General features: G+C 32.5%; 1 protein-coding gene and 1 long non-coding RNA gene across 3 annotated transcripts; one reads left to right on the top strand and one right to left on the bottom strand.

The window, feature by feature from the left end:
- Positions 1 to 1,550: 1,550 nt before the first annotated feature.
- Positions 1,551 to 15,967, top strand: LOC139481385 (DNA damage-regulated autophagy modulator protein 1-like). Of its 2 annotated transcripts, none has more exons than XM_071264695.1 (7): positions 1,551 to 1,698; positions 6,455 to 6,508; positions 9,503 to 9,570; positions 10,928 to 11,073; positions 11,619 to 11,799; positions 14,147 to 14,184; positions 15,614 to 15,967. In XM_071264695.1, exons 1-7 carry the CDS (start codon positions 1,625 to 1,627, stop codon positions 15,800 to 15,802), a joined length of 750 nt encoding a protein of 249 aa, XP_071120796.1. In that variant the 5' UTR covers positions 1,551 to 1,624; the 3' UTR covers positions 15,803 to 15,967. The 2 variants fall into 2 exon arrangements, with proteins under 2 accessions (XP_071120796.1, XP_071120797.1); XM_071264696.1 differs by having other exon boundaries at positions 11,619 to 11,856; positions 14,052 to 14,184.
- LOC139481383 (uncharacterized) lies at positions 3,269 to 5,997 on the bottom strand. Its single transcript, XR_011654605.1, has 3 exons — positions 5,481 to 5,997; positions 4,664 to 4,731; positions 3,269 to 3,891 (listed from the first exon to the last, which is right to left on the bottom strand). It is a non-coding gene; the product is annotated as an uncharacterized lncRNA (long non-coding RNA).
- Positions 15,968 to 16,363: the final 396 nt, after the last annotated feature.

Below are 16,363 nucleotides of genomic sequence, written 5' to 3'. Positions count from 1 at the left end.
ATTAATCCAAACTTAGCCACAATTATCTTTGGGGTATCTAGTTTAAAAAATTTGTGGCGTGACCCGGTCAACTAACCAAGATGGCCGCCACGGCTAAAAATAGAACATAGGGATAAAATGCAGTTTTTGGCTTATAACTCAAAATTCAAAACATTTGAAGGAAATCTGACATGGTGTAAAAATGTTTATCAGGTCAAGATCTATCTGCCCTGAAATATTCAGATGAATCGGTCAACCCGTTGTTGGGTTGCTGCCCCTGAATTGGTAATTTTGAGGAAATTTTGCTGTTTTTGGTTATTATCTTGAATATCATTATAGATAGAGATAAACTGGTAAACAGCAATAATGTTCATCAAAGTAAGATTTACAAATAAATCAAATGACCGAAATGGTCAGTTGACCCCTTTAGGAGTTATTGCCCTTTATAGTCAATTTTTAACCATTTTTCGTAAATCTTGGTTATCTTTTACAAAAATCTTCTCCTCTGAAACTACTGGGCCAAATTAATTCAAACTTGGCCACAATCATCTTTGAGGTACCTTGTTTGAAAAATGTGTCCGATGACCTGGCCATCCAACCAAGATGGCCAACACGGCTAAAAATAGAACAGGGGTAAAATGTAGTTTTTTGCTTATAACTCTGAAACCAAATCATTTAGAGGAAATCTGACAAGGAGTTAAATTGTTAATCAAGTCAATATATATCTGCCCTGAAATATTCAAATGAATTGGACAACCGGTTGTTGGGTTGCTGCCCTCCAATTGGTAATTTTTAAAGAAATTTTGCTGTTTTTTGTTATTATCTTGAATACTATTATAGATAGCAATAAACTGTAAACAGCGATAATGTTCATCAAAGTAAGATCTACAAATAAGTCAACATGACCTAATTATATAAATGGTCAATTGACCCCTTAAGGAGTTTTTGCCCTTTATAGTAAATTTTTAACAATTTTCATTAATTTGGCAAAGTTCATTATAGATATAATTGTAAGAAGCAAGAACGTTCAGTAAAGTAAGAACTTCAAACACATCACCATCACCAAAATACAATTTTGTCATGAATCCATTTGTGTCCTTTGTTTAATATGCAAATAGACCAAGGTGAGCGACACAGGCTCCTTAGAGCCTCAAGTTATTACTTTCATGTATTTATAAACGTATATTTAAATAGTAAGTTGGCACATATATGTTCTGCAACACTGTACAGAAATTATACTTTTGTGTTTAATTCTATTTTCCAACCTCAATCACTATAATCGTAACTTTAAAATAGTTATTCTCAACACGTAATTTGCCCCACCATAGGAGCTTTCCGAAATAAAAAGTAAAATAACAAAAACATCGAGCATAAAGAAAATTCAAAACGACAATTACCTGTGGTTTATATTTAAGTCTTTTAGGAGAAAAACAATTCGTGTCAGGGAAACAATCTATTTAAATAGACCACATTCAATAAACTTAACGGGTCAATTTCTAAAGTAGTAATTGTTCATACTTCTTATTGATTTGTAAGAAATTTAAATTTCAGATTTCAAAAGTAAACAATATATTACATTTAAACGTGTTAATACCATGTAGTCATAACAGGAAGTTATAACGGTGTGTGTTAGAATTTTACAACTATGATCTATTACATAAAACCATGGATTTATCCAATAATATTGGCAATAGAAATGATATTTGCTTGCATAATACCGTGAGTATGGATATTTTATTTGATAAACACATGTCGGTAAATTGTGTAAGAAGGTATGACAATCACAAAAAGAGAAAGGGGACAATCCGTTGTTTTGTGTTCTATAGAAGGGAAAGTCTGTTTACATTTTATTACGAATCCACTATAATCGTTGATAGGTAACCAAACTAAAATCACATGAGAAAAGTAAAATCACAAAAATACTGCACTCCGACAAAAAATTATCAAAACTGTTATTCCCTAAACAAATGGAAAAATCAAAGTTCTAAAACTTCAAACGAATGGATAACAATTGTCATATTTATTCCTTTTTTGGTTAAGACATTTTCTTGTGTAGTAAATCACCCTCTTGTATGTATTTCATAGATTAAATGTAAAAATGGAAATTAAATAAATTTTCATTGAAAATTCAAGTAATCCAAAAACTACTCCAATAGAAAATTTGTGTTCGCTACACCCTAAAAGCACCAGTAACACTATCACGTTTTATTCCATTTTAAAATGCCACGTTTTAACTACTTTTTGAATAAAAATGTCCCGTTATAACGTTATTCTGAAAGTTAAGTTTTACTAGGTTTGTGTTACGTTTTTATCACGTTCTGCTACGTATTACTAAGTGTAGACCCACGTTTTCACCACGCATTGATACGTTTCGATACGTAGTAAGCACGTTTTGTTACGTTCCGCTAGGCTTTGATACGTATTTACTAGGTTGCTATATCGTTTCAATTTTCGCTAGTTTGTTGTTGAATTTTCAAAACATACGGGGGAGGTCCTTTATGTGCAGAAAAGATCAGTGTGTTATTTCTAGATGTCGTATTGGTCATACTAGAATAACGCACGAATATATTTTAAAGAATGAAGTAGAACCACAATGTATACCTTGTAATTGCAAGTATAATATTAAACATGTTTTAATTAATTGTATTGACTTTGCTGATATTCGTAGGAAGCATATCAATGTCAATAATATGTATGATTTATTTAATTATGTTCCATACAAAAATGTTATTATATTTAAATCGATTTTAATTTTTATCACGTTATCTTACTGGTGATTTTTATTTGTAAATAATCTATTTGCTTTAGTCAAGAATTTAAGTTTATTGAAGGACCTTTTGTCTTTTTTTTTAAATATGCTTTAAATTGTAAAATTCGAATTAGCGCTCGACGCGATATAGCCTTTTTTGTGCTAATGCGGCGTAAAGCAACCAACAATCAATCAATCATTCATGATATTGACGATTTTAACTTTCACCGTTCATCAGTTATTGTTCTTGTGATATTGCTAGGACACAAATCAATGTAAATAAATCCAGTTTGCTGTCGTTGTGACAGCCTCTTGATTGTTAATCAATTCACACCTTTTAAAAGGAACACAGGGGGCTTTATTGTAAAGCATACTAAAAATATAAATAAATTTGCATTTATAGAATTTAATCTGACGAAAAAATAAACAAACCTTGTGAAACAGTTTTACAAAAACTCGAGAAATAGTTTTACACTAACACTAATTTAACTTGTGTTCTTCAAATTATCTATTTTACATTTGGAGGTTGCCATTTTTAAGTGTTTCTCAGCGATCATTCTAGACCTCTAAATCTTCAAACCAACTACCATTTAGTCTCTAAATAAACTCATAGATGGGTACAGATGCGCATTAGTTTTTCCATAGGCCGTAATGGTAACGTTTTCTTCTGTTGCTCAGTCCATATCGTTAACTTGGATATGTGTGATGGCTCGTTTCGAAGCTGAGACATTTTGACATATGTGGTTAAATTTTCGGGGTACGAAGTGAGATTACTTTTTCCGTAAATTAGTAAACCCCGAGTATCCTTTTGTGATGCGGCTCCTCATGGTAAATAATCCCATTTTTAACACAATAAGTTCTTTGAAAATTTAATACTTTGAACACATTTAATAGCTCCATAGATTTTACACATTTATTCTGTGTTCCCCTACTTTCTAAATTAACTCAAATGGTTTAGCTCAGTCACTTGTTTATCATAGAAAAGTGTCAAATATCACTACACAGAGAATTTTTGTTTACACGTGACTTTTGAGTTCCTCATTTCAAGGCGCATTAGGGATCTTGTCCCATATTGAAATCCATACTTCTGATTTTTCCAAATATTTTTATGTGATCTTCATCGGTATAACATTCTGAATAAATCTGTGTATTTTTGTCCATTTCTGAAAAAAAATAAAGTTGTTTTAGCACTATAAGGCAATGACACTTTCGTCGCTATATTCATTTATTTTGAATACAATGAGTATGTATAAGTAATTTCTTCCAGAATACCTTCACTAGTCAAAACAAGGACAACACTTCTGATTATAACCTCTTATTACAATACACAGACCCTGTTAAAGCATTCTACAAAATTTTCTTGTGCCTTAAAGTGCATTTTGACAGAGAAATTATGCAAAAATGAAGGTTGTATAAAAAAACCAACACCAAAATAATTATTCTTACTACAATGTACTAGTGGAAATCTGGTATTTAATACTGTTAAAACCACTCTAAACTACTTGGAAATCATCCATATCATATAATTAGAGTACAATATAGTGCAAATTTTCAAAACTTGTCCTTTCACATAATTCTATTTGAGAAAAAAATGTTTTTTACATGTATTTCAGTGAAAACCTTTTATCAGTGAGAAATCCACAAGAGGTCTTAATGGAAACATTGTGACATCACATGTATAATGGCGTCATTAAATAACGACAGATCAAAGTAGTGCTAAATATAGTTTGCAGTGTTACATGAGAAACAGTTGCCGCAAGATTTAACTCTAGATATTGAGTCGTAACGATCTGTAACTAAGCCTTTTCATTTAATACCAAGACCATAGCAACAGTTTTCATATTAGCATATTTTTAACATACCGACTGTAATTTCAATTGCATAAATATCATAAAAAAACAATTTAGAGCTTGCCTAATAAAACAAAATGCTTACCAGTTATTCAGGACTTTTTAAAACCTCTAGTTTGCCATCTCAGGTTGAAAATAATGATACGTCTGGAACTGAAATAAGACAAAAAAATTACTCAGGCTTTGTTATCATTTGATTTAAATACATAAGTATTATTGAGAGAGAAAAATCTTATTCTTGAAAGTTTAATCACAAAGAAAGACAAATGCTTCTTCCTTGTGGCTTAGCCACCTTCATTTAAACCTTTTGTATTAGAAGCAATGGGTAGTAGCTAACTAGCTTAATAATTGAATAGGTGCATAAATATTGTTTTCAAAAAAGTTTGACCCTCCCCCTTTTTCAGTGCTGAGAAATGACAATATCTTTTGTTTTGCTCATGTGCATTAAAAATAATAATTCATGATTTTCTTAAAGCATGTAAATGTTTTTTCTGTTTTTTATGCATATGATATCTACTGACCAGGGGTCAAATCATTGGTTAAAAGCACATGCGATGATGTATCTCACTTTACTCGTATGAAGTTTGTTATCTCCCTTGATTATCAGGTATTCCTGTAGACCAGAGTGATAATATCATAACAAAGACTATATTGTGTCATGTTTACTTACAATTTAATAATATTTAAAAGTTATTTCTTGCCTTTTCAATGTAGCAAACAAATTCCTTTCGGATCTCTCGGAAGTAAACAAAGTTATGATTGTGCCTAAAAAAAAGTGTTCAGCCCCGTGCCAGTAATGTATTTTAAAAGCGAAAATTTCCTTGAGTTTTTGCTGATCTATATCAATAATATTTATCTTAAACCATTTATTATAACTAGGTATAAATAAAAAAAATACTAACCATCATTTTCGGTGGTGTACAGGTGAAATCATCCATAAATCAGTCCGACAACTTCTGGAATTGAGCTTCTAAATTGGGTACAGATGCGCATTAGTTTTTCCATAGGCCGTAATGGTAACGTTTTCTTCTGTTGCTCAGTCCATATCGTTAACTTGGATATGTGTGATGGCTCGTTTCGAAGCTGAGACATTTTGACATATGTGGTTAAATTTTCGGGGTACGAAGTGAGATTACTTTTTCCGTAAATTAGTAAACCCCGAGTATCCTTTTGTGATGCGGCTCCTCATGATAAATAATCCCATTTTTAACACAAAAAGTTCTTTGAAAATTTAATACTTTGAACACATTTAATAGCTCCATAGATTTTACACATTTATTCTGTGTTCCCCTACTTTCTAAATTAACTCAAATGGTTAAGCTCAGTCACTTGTTTATCATAGAAAAGTGTCAAATATCACTACACAGAGAATTTTTGTTTACACATGACTTTTGAGTTCCTCATTTCAAGGCGCATTAGGGATCTTGTCCCAGATACCAGGACTAAATCTTATATATACGCCAGACGCGCGTTTCGTACAAAAGACTCATCAGTGACGCTCGAATCCAAAAAAGTTTTAAAAAAAGCCAAATAAAGTACGAAGTTGAGGAGCATTGACATCCAAAATTCCTATAAGCTAAGGTAATCTATGCCTGAGGTAGAAAAGCCTTAGTATTTCAAAAATGGATATTAGGGGAAAAAAATCATACCCTATCTTATTTTATACTACTGTATCTAAAATATAACTCTGAGCCCTGTATAACCGAATATACGATATCGGTCTTTCTCATTGTTGAAACTGATGCCGTTTGTTTACCTATAACTGCTTACGTCTTCTTAATTTAAACTTTAGGGAATAGTTTTCTCATTATATCATATCTTATTTATACATAGCTTTATGGAAATGATAAACGAAAACTAATTCCTTTTTTTTCAGCTATCTGAAATCCACCCATGATGGAGATGTGAAAAAAGATTTTCCATACATAAGGTAATTGTAAAAATATAACCCAAAACCCGATACATTTACATTTATTGTATATCAGTTAAACAAAACAGACTCCAAAGAGCACTTTTTTACACAAGCAATTCACGTAGTTGGGTTGAATTGAAACTTTCAGCGCAAAACTAGTGTCTGCATATATAAATGTGTTTATCATTAATACTTTTCATTCACAATAAAAGCAAAATGGAAATGAAATGCTGAAATTTTGATATTGAGAAAAAAACTCATGTAAAAAATATAAATTTTATACTCTAATAACAATTAACAGGTATATAGTATCTTCGATTGTCCTAATTATGTATCGGTGCTAGTAACATGTAGTTATTATGGCATTCAGAGGTAATAGATTTAATCACAAAACATGTGCATCTTTTATCAAATCATGTTTAACGGTTTTGAAGCACAAAAATATTTTAAATTACAACTTGTGCACAACACATAGTTATGTGTAAAATACTGAACGAATTGCAACGTATACTGTACTTTTATTTCTTCTTTGGAGGTGGGGTGCTTTTTTAAAATGATTTTGCTGGTAAATGTTGACCAACATTTAATCGAACAAATATAAAACACATTTGTTTAAAAAAGAGGGACAAAAGATACCTGAGGGACAGTCAAACTCATAAATCGAAAATAAACTGACAACGCCATGGCTAAAAATGAAAAGGACAAACAATAGTACACATGACACAACATAAAAAACTAAAAAATAAACAACACGAACCCCACCAAAAACTAGTGGTGATCTCACGTGCTCCGGAAGGATAAGCAGATCATGTTGCACCCGTCGTGTTAAGTATCCACTCAACTGCAAATTAAGCTTAACTCATCATAGTATTTAAATTAACAATGATAGGATAGTACGTTGACATACGGTAACACAAGTATTTCAATCTCCAACTTCATACTGCTTTAAGCTCAAACCTAGCAGAGAATAACCAAGACAGTTTTGTTTATTCATTTATATGTCCCATTGAATGTCTAACGCAATTTCTTTGGCTAAATCGTGGCTGTTTTTGTCCTGAAAAAAAAACCGTGTTTGTGTTAGGATTTTTGTAGTATAGTGTTGTGCCGTCGTCATATTTTATAAACAGACGAATCATAACAGGCTTTCCGAGAAGTTAATTGAAAGAGATCGAAGAAATTCATATGTACAAAACCCATTGGTGGCTGGCTGCTATTTGATCGCGTTGTTGGTCCTTTGACATATTCCCCATTTACATTCTCAATTGATACTATTAAAGTATTTGTTTAACTTGCAGGTTCAGAATGGGAATGTTTTATTAGTGATCCGTGCACAAATCTTGCAAAGAGTAATATACATTTAGGTTTGGGGTGTGATCAAACTGTGTATGTAAAGATGTTTCTATAGTTAACCTTTAAAATATGTGTACTTCTTTTGCCCGATTTAAAAGGTGAAACTTTGTAGAAAACAGAATAGAGGTTATTGTTTTTGTGGGTTATTAAGTTTTGATATTTTCCTTAGCAAGGAGTGCATTATGTTCGAGAAACCCCTTAATTAGAATTCGATTCGATTAAATGTTTCGCATACATATTCTGTTGTTTCATCGTTACCATGTCGGGATGAAAGAGGGATTAAATTTACGTACTCGTTAAAACGCTATTCAACGACAAAAGTCATCAATTCATTTTAATTGGCATCTCACAATTCACAAATAGAGTCAATAGAGTCAATAAACACGTCCGGTTGTCAATACTGAATTCTTTGTTTAAAAAAATGTTGGTTTGACCCATTTCTATATTCGTTGGTAAAATGTTTCCTTGGTCAAATTATTTTAAAAACTTTTTTTGCAAGAAGAGAGGAAGTTGAGAAATTTAAAACGTAAGACACGACAATGCAACGCACTGTTCAGACCCGTCCTGGATTCTGCCATGAATGCTTAGTTATTTAAGTTCTTGTTGAGAGCTAATTGCATATATGTACGTTCATGAATCAGTCTCCTATATTGATATTAAAACTTTCTTAGTTTTAATATTGGAGCCTTTGACGATTCTTGTGTAGACGAAACGCATGTCTGGTGTAGCACAAACTAATGTCAAAGTTGTGCTTAAAAGGTTCAAACAACACTCTGGTAACTACTACAACAGCCCACGGGCACTTGTTTTAAGACTTTTCCCCTATATACCTTAATATTAAGTATAATATTAAGGTATATAGAAATTTTTTTTATATTAAGGTATATAGGGGGGGGGAATTGGAGACAATTGCCTGAGCAACAGCCCCTTTAAATTTTTAAATGTGTTTATTTAACAAAAAGATGTTTGTTTTTCCCTTTTTATATTAACATTAGAAACCCCGAAGGTGACTGGGGAAGTGAAATATGGTCACTCATAGTCTTCAACCCGGCAGTAAAAATCCTCGTCAAAGTGACTGTGAGGGATGTACAAGTACGCAGTCATGTTAAATATGTTTCCTCGGGTACAGAATGACACTCTCCATGATCCTTAAAATTGAAAAGTTTTGCTTTTTCATGTCGGTGCTTTTCTATTCCTTAGGAATTGGCGTAGCTGGGAAAGAAAGTAAAGTTTGGTTTATTTTTTATGCATAATTTTTATTTTCCTTTCATTTGACCATTTGTTTCAAGTTCATTTAGTTTATATGCATACATTTTGCAATAATATTCTACTAAATTTTAAAAGAACTAATATAATGACTGAAAGTCTGTCATCGTCCGTTACCGTCTTTTAACTTCAACAAAACATATTTTCTTTGAAGCTATTAGGCTATTTGAACCTTACTTTCTCACGTTCAACTTATGGGATCTCGCTAAAAAGATGTGTTCGATTATTCCACCTTCTAACCAAATTAGTTCACATGGCTAAAAAATAAACCATAGGTGTAAAATGCAAGAGTTTTCTATAATCTAGAAACCCGCTATAGGTGGAAATAATATGATTATTCTGAAACCATCTCTTTTTTTATATAATTTTACAGATTTAATGTAATTATATTTTTAGTGACACAGGAAACAAAGGGATATCAGCTTCTGCTTTCAGTTTACTTTTCAATATTTATGGATTTTTAGGTGAGTGCAAAGTTTTAACAGGTTTTAAAAAATACTTTACGCTTTCGTCAATCAAAAATTGCAGAATGATCTAACACAAATGTTGGGATAAAAAATAAATAATTTGCACTTGTCACTTAATTGCAAAGATATGATCCATGCTTTGAATCTTTAAATTAAACTGGAACTTTTCCATTTCAATAAACTAACATTAATGAAACAGTAACCAATAATTATCCAAAAACATAGCTCAATCAATGTGTAATACCACCACACACATATAAAAGTTAAAAAAAAAGCACGCACAGTCACTCCTTTAAAACAAACAAAAGAATTAAGAGAACAGCCATTTAATGGGTCAGCCTAGGCACATGCCATCTGTCCACGGATAATAACTAATATATGCATTTTTTTCTTACCATTTTTATTCACACAAGAAATACAGGTGCCAGATTTCTCACAATGCAATTTTCCTTAAAATTTTTTTTTTCAAGGAACATCATTTTTAAAACTCGTTCAAGGCGTTGCTGCTTTTTTTTTTAAACCTGAAAAAAAAATCTGTGCTCTTACCAAGAATTGTTCATATAAATAAAGAATTTACATTTTCATTGAAAATGATTACACAGATGTATTAATAACTGTTCCACAGATTTATTTATCAGCTGCAAAAAATATCAAATTCACCCGCCGCGACATGGCTGACAAACCATTCTGTCTGGCAAAAATTGTTCAAGCGGTTACAATTTAAGTTTCTAGTGGTGAAGCTCAAATCTTCCCGTCACAATTTTACAGATGCCATCAGGATATGGTTGATCGTTATGGAATAAATACTTGAGAGATGACGACGGATGTTTCGTCTTGTCCTCCTTTACCCCTAATGTGACCTACCGAATTATACCAATCACTGGGTTTGTACCTACTTGAAAATCAAGCCGGCTGTCGCATGTTGGGCAGGATCTACATACCCCTATAAAGCACATGCTATCATTAAAGGTTGTTGGTAGGGGTTCATGTTACCCAGTCTTAAGTTTCTATGTTATGGTTTCTATATTTGTTTGTCTCTTTATCTTTGTTTTTAGCCAAAGCGTTGTCAATATATAAAAAGATGATGTGGTATGATTGTCAATAAGACAACTCTTCACAAGAGACCAAATGACACAGACATTCACAGGTTTAGGTCACCATACATTTTATTTTCGACGTTGAATGACCCCTTTGTATCTATCGACTATATTTTACAAGCCTGTGCACACTGATCTGGTTTCCCCCTCACCGCGTTACAACCGGGACTTAAATAGTTGAGACAAATAAAAACAAGTATTATTATTGTTGAGCAACAACTTTATATAATATTAATAGTTTTCCACTTGCTTTTCAGCATTTATCAATATAACTATTAGATTTGAACAGATTAAAGTAAACTACAGTTACCAGAAAAGTCGGCCTCGATACATAGTTAACATAATTACAACAGTAGTTGGCCTCATATCATTGTCTGGTATGGCTTTGGTTTCTACCTTCCAGGTAAGACATTAAGCAGTTATTATCTCCCCTGTAACTGTATCGTATGCCCTTAGGCAGTTGTTATCAGCATCTTATTTGTAAAAAGGTGTTTCTTATAGTTATATATCATCCGAGAAAATAATCCAGACAATTGCTTTGGAATTTGAAGCTATGAATTAAAAGTGCCTTTGGTGTGAAAACCTTCGTCCATAGCAAGTCAAGTAACTTGCATCCGGTATAGATCTAGAACGATGTAACTGAAGCTATGTAGGTTGTTAACAAAAGAGTCATCCTTTTCTGTGGGACAAATAATAGCACGCCAGGTACTTGTACTATCTCAGATATGTCTTTGAATTAAGACAAACATAATATTAGAAAGCAGATAAACACATATTCTTCATTTCCACATGTTTGATATTTGTTGTATGTTACTCTCTTCAATTGAGGCTGCTTAGCCTCGAAAATTTTACCTCAAGTAAACAAAATAAAATAAGATGTGTCCTTACTGTCCTGTGTCATATATGTGTCAACAGATCTAAATCAATGATTGGTTTACTCTTTTCTAGGTTGGTACACATGAAGGAGTACACAACACTGGTGCTGTATTGGCCTTTGGTGTTGGAGTTTCATATTTAGCAATGCAGTCATTATTTTCATTTTTTTTAAAAGACATTCCTGGGAGCAATATTATAATAAATATTATTAGAATAGTGATGTCGGTTTTACAGTTTGCTTTTTTACTAGGAAGTATCCTTTTTATACTGTTAATATCAGCATGTAGCAAACATTTAAATTTGTTGAAAAGTATAGATATAATTTCTTTGCCCATAATATATTGATCAACTTCCAGAGAAAGGTCGTCTGCTCTCCTAATGTTTGAATAGCACAATGACAGCAATATTTGATTGGAGAGTTTATGAGCTTGGAAATTGCATATATGGAATATATCGAGACGACACCATTTGCATGGAAAAATATAATTATCAGAGCATAAAAGAAAACTGGTTTAAGGAAAGAATTAAAACCGTGATTAGGTTAATTTGGCTTTAGGAATTTAGTAACTTCGCGTTAGAAATTCAATACCATTGGCTTATTAATATCTTATGAGCAATAAATTTACAGACAAAATGTTTCATAAAATTGTGATACGGCTACTGTGCAGATGGTTGGTTATACATCTGAAAGTCCATCATCGACTAAAGGATGAATCATGCATTTATATTATATCTATAAGTATCCTAGGGGACTAATATTCCACCTGATGAGGAATTGTCTCAGGAGTTAACAAAAAATATGGCTAATGGGCGGCTGGTACTATGGAGGATCAATAGTCTTCCTTAAAGAAGGGTACCGACTCGGGGGGTAAATTATGCTGAAATAGCTATTTGTACCTTATAGCTAGGAAAAGCGGTCTATTTAGCGGTACTGATTCTGGGTGAATTTTGTTAAAGCAACTGGGCAGATGACACCCTAGGTGACTGATATTCAACCTTCAAAGGTACCGACTCAGGAGTAAAATATGTAAGTCTATAAGTTTGGGGTGATACACTAGAGGCCGACTGGTATCCCACATTCAGTGCTCTTCAAAAGAGGAACGAAAGATGCCAAAAGGGACAGTCAAATTCATAAATCTAAAACAAATTGACAACGCCATGGCTAAAAATGTAAAAGACAAACAGACAAACAATAGTACACAGGACACAATATAGAAAACTAAAGAATAAACAACACGAACCCCACCAAAACTAGGGGTGATCTCATGTGCTCCGAAAGGGTAAGCAGATCCTGCTCCACATGTGGCACCCGTCGTGTTGTTTATGTGATAACAAATCCGGTAAATAGTCTAATTCGGTAGGTCATATTCATGACAGGGAAGGGGATTGTAGTTACGACGTAAGGAACATATCCGATATCATTTGTGAAACGGTTATTCTATAACGGTCAACTAACTCGTGATGGCGTCCGTTAAATTTACGAAAGGATGTCAACTTCACTATTTGGAACTCTTGGTTTAATAGCTTCCTTGTGAGCAGCAACCCCCTATCAAGAAAATCATTATAGGAAATGCAAGCACGAGAATATCGAATCAATTGGGAGATATAAACCCCGTATGGAGGTGCTGCTGGAATGTTGCTACTTAGAAATAGAAAGTTCACAATTGGAAAGCTGAAATCATCTCTTTTGTCGTGAAGTTTGTTTTCAACCGACCCTCATTGTCAATTTCTAGATGTAAGTCAAGATATGAGGCAGACTTAACTGTAGTATCCTTTGTCTGTAGTTCGATGGGATAGATGCGTTCCACATAGTCACCATATTTTGAATTATTTAGTGAAAGAACATCATCTATATAGCGGAAAGTAGAGATAAAGGATATTACTAACTTCTTATCTGTCTTCCTTGCTGAAGTTGCTGCTTGAAGTCAGCCTCATAATAATAAATAAACAAGTCGGCAAGTAGAGGGGCACAGTTTGTTCACATTGGAATGCCGACCGTCTGTTGAAAAACACGTTCTCCGAACGTAACAAATGTGTTGTCAATCAAGAAATCAAGCACCTTGATAATATCAGTTTCAGAGAGTTTTTTTGTTTGAATCAGAGTGATCCTTTACAAAGTATGATTTATCCCTCCCTAAGACAAGATACTTGTATCTACGTTGGCCATTCTTTTTTAATTTTTTTTTTCAACTTTGTACTTGTTTGGCTTTAGAACCATATAGATCTGAGCGTCACTGATGAGTCTCATGACGACGAAATGCGCATCTGGCGTATTAAATTGTAATCCTGGTAACTATTAAGGTATTCAAAAAGCATGCTTCGACTTCTGTGTACACAATATGTATACTTTTTAAAGTTCTTCATATACACGAAATATACATTTTAGTTTAAAACAAAATTTAATGTTGGCTGTACATGTATTACCAATATCAATTGTTATGAAAATGCAGAATGTGATTGTTGCTTTAAATAAATCATACAATTATCATAAAAAATAAAAATAAGTTGGATCTTTTAACCACCTATTCTCAGTGTATCTGAGAGAAGTCGCCAGTATTGCAGAACACATTTTTGAAGTTGTTATCCTTAACCAGACAAAGCATTCATTGTAACTATACAGTACAAACAATCTAACAGCGTAAGTGTATTGATGTTTACAAATGTAGTTCTATAACACCACAAGATGCATTTTGAAATAGAAACACATTGAGGCAAACTTTATAGAGAATTTTGATTTAACGTATTATATCTAATAGTTTTAGCTTACTAGTCTTCTACTAGAATTACAATAACTATAAGGTATTAATCTATATTTTTGTAACATCTGAACAGTGCCAATGTTGTTGTTTTAACATATGATTTGCCAATGGAATGTAATTGTGTTTTGAAGTTATCTTATATCGAATCATTGGCATTTAGTAAGTTATATTCGTTAATTACAAAAATAAGGAACCAATTTTACGGAACTGTTTTAGGATGGTCTTACGACATATCTTAGTCTTAAGTTGGTTTCACAAAGTGGACATTTCGTAAAGTTGGTACATGTAATGAGTAAGAACAACACGAAAGGTGTCTTATGATGGTCTTATGATAGTCATAAGTTAAGACATCCTTATGATGTCCTTACATGAGTTTTAAACTAATAGGACTGCTGTAGTTTACATTTTTGAAATACTAATGCTTTCCTACCTCAGAAATAGATTACCGTAGCTGTATACGTATTTGGCAACATTTTAAGGAATTTTGGTCCTCAATGCTCTTACACTTCGTACTTTATTTGGCCTTTTGAATTTTGGGGATTTGAGCGTCACTGTTGAGTCTTTTGTTAACGAAACACGCGTCTGGCGTAAATACAAAATTTAATCCTGGTATCGATGATGAGTTTATTATCATTCACCTCAAACAATAGCAAGAGGTAGAACTAGAATACTCAGAGACCCTGACAATCCTTTGGATCACTTATGTGATGCAGAAATAGCAATACAATACACAATAAGGCTGTCACGTCCAATGATTATTGACAATTTACAAGCAATGATCATTCGATGTATAAATATCACGAATGCACGATTTTAGCCTTTAACCTTATTTTAACCGAACAGCGACAGTCACACATTGAATTCAACACATTTGTAAAAACAAATGTTTAATTTTTATTTTATTTTTTCTTCATTTTGTATTTGAATTTTCAAATTTATTTTGGTGTATTATTTATATATTTTGCACTTATTTTTCATAGGAATTTTACAAATTATCGTATGGAATATTTGTCGAATCGTTAAGTAATTTATGGGAACCACACCTATAAATTTAAAGACCTTACACCAGGATATCTTTACAAAAATCATCATAACACAACCTCGAGACGAGGTCTGAGATTTGTCCTAAGATAGGCATAAGAGGATCATAAGACATGTTCTAAAATGTAAGATATCTTTGTGAAACCGGCTTAAGAATTCTTTAAGATTAAATTTCGTATTATCGTGTTACTAACTTAACTAAATGTAAATATTTCGTAAAAAAAAAATTGTTGTAATTCATAATATTTTATTATTGTTTATTTTTAGGATCTTTCAATCAAACGACAAGCAGCGATTTTAGAATGGATATTAGCTTTCCTAGTTTCGTTTTACTTTTTGACTTTTATACCAGAATTTCGTCACTACGACTGGAGAATACAACTAGATGAAACAAATATTAAATCTAACAAAGTAGATATAAATAGCGATTCGATTTATAATGTTGGATCGAAATGAAAATGGCAATGACTTTTAGTGAACCTAACGTCTTTTAAAGCACATCCACAGTTTGAAGAATACTAAATGTTCGAATTAATTGAGACTGTTAATCATCATTATTTATATTTTTGAATGGTTTCTTATATATATATCTTTAATATCAATAAACCATAAACAAAGGTATAGAGAACACAATTATATACAATATTTACATCAAAACATAACAAAACAGTTGCTAAGGCAATGGGCGCAGGACATTTTAGTGAAAAATTTGAACTGCTGGGGGACTTTTTAGCGCCGGATTAATCCATTCACCTGTATTTTCAATAGTCCATTTTAGCAAAAACTTACCTGATTGAATAATACACACTAAGCTTTGGGCAGAAGTTCCGTGAAATTCAAAGCGAACAAATATTAAATGGTTCAGAGTCGTTCCATGCCCATTATAATGAGCAAATACTAGTTGCCACCCAGCTATTTGCTTTTTCTTGACAATATTATCAAATTGGAAACAACAACATATATAAAAATACAAAGTAAAAACGAATGTGCACCTCAATTTAGACATGATAAAGAGAA

This window comes from Mytilus edulis, chromosome 7 (assembly GCF_963676685.1).
Source record: "Mytilus edulis chromosome 7, xbMytEdul2.2, whole genome shotgun sequence".
Lineage (NCBI taxonomy): Eukaryota > Metazoa > Mollusca > Bivalvia > Mytilida > Mytilidae > Mytilus > Mytilus edulis.
The sequence above is the reverse complement of the archived record's forward strand: the minus strand, read 5'-3'. Positions and strand labels throughout refer to the sequence as shown.

Coding starts and splice junctions, on each gene's coding strand:
- LOC139481385 (XM_071264695.1), top strand. CDS start 1,625: ATGATCTATTACATAAAACCATGGATTTATCCAATAATATTGGCAATA. Junction 1,699..6,454: donor ATATTTGCTTGCATAATACC/GTGAGTATGGAT, acceptor CTTTTTTTTCAG/CTATCTGAAATCCACCCATG. Junction 11,800..14,146: donor GTTTGCTTTTTTACTAGGAA/GTATCCTTTTTA, acceptor AACCAGACAAAG/CATTCATTGTAACTATACAG.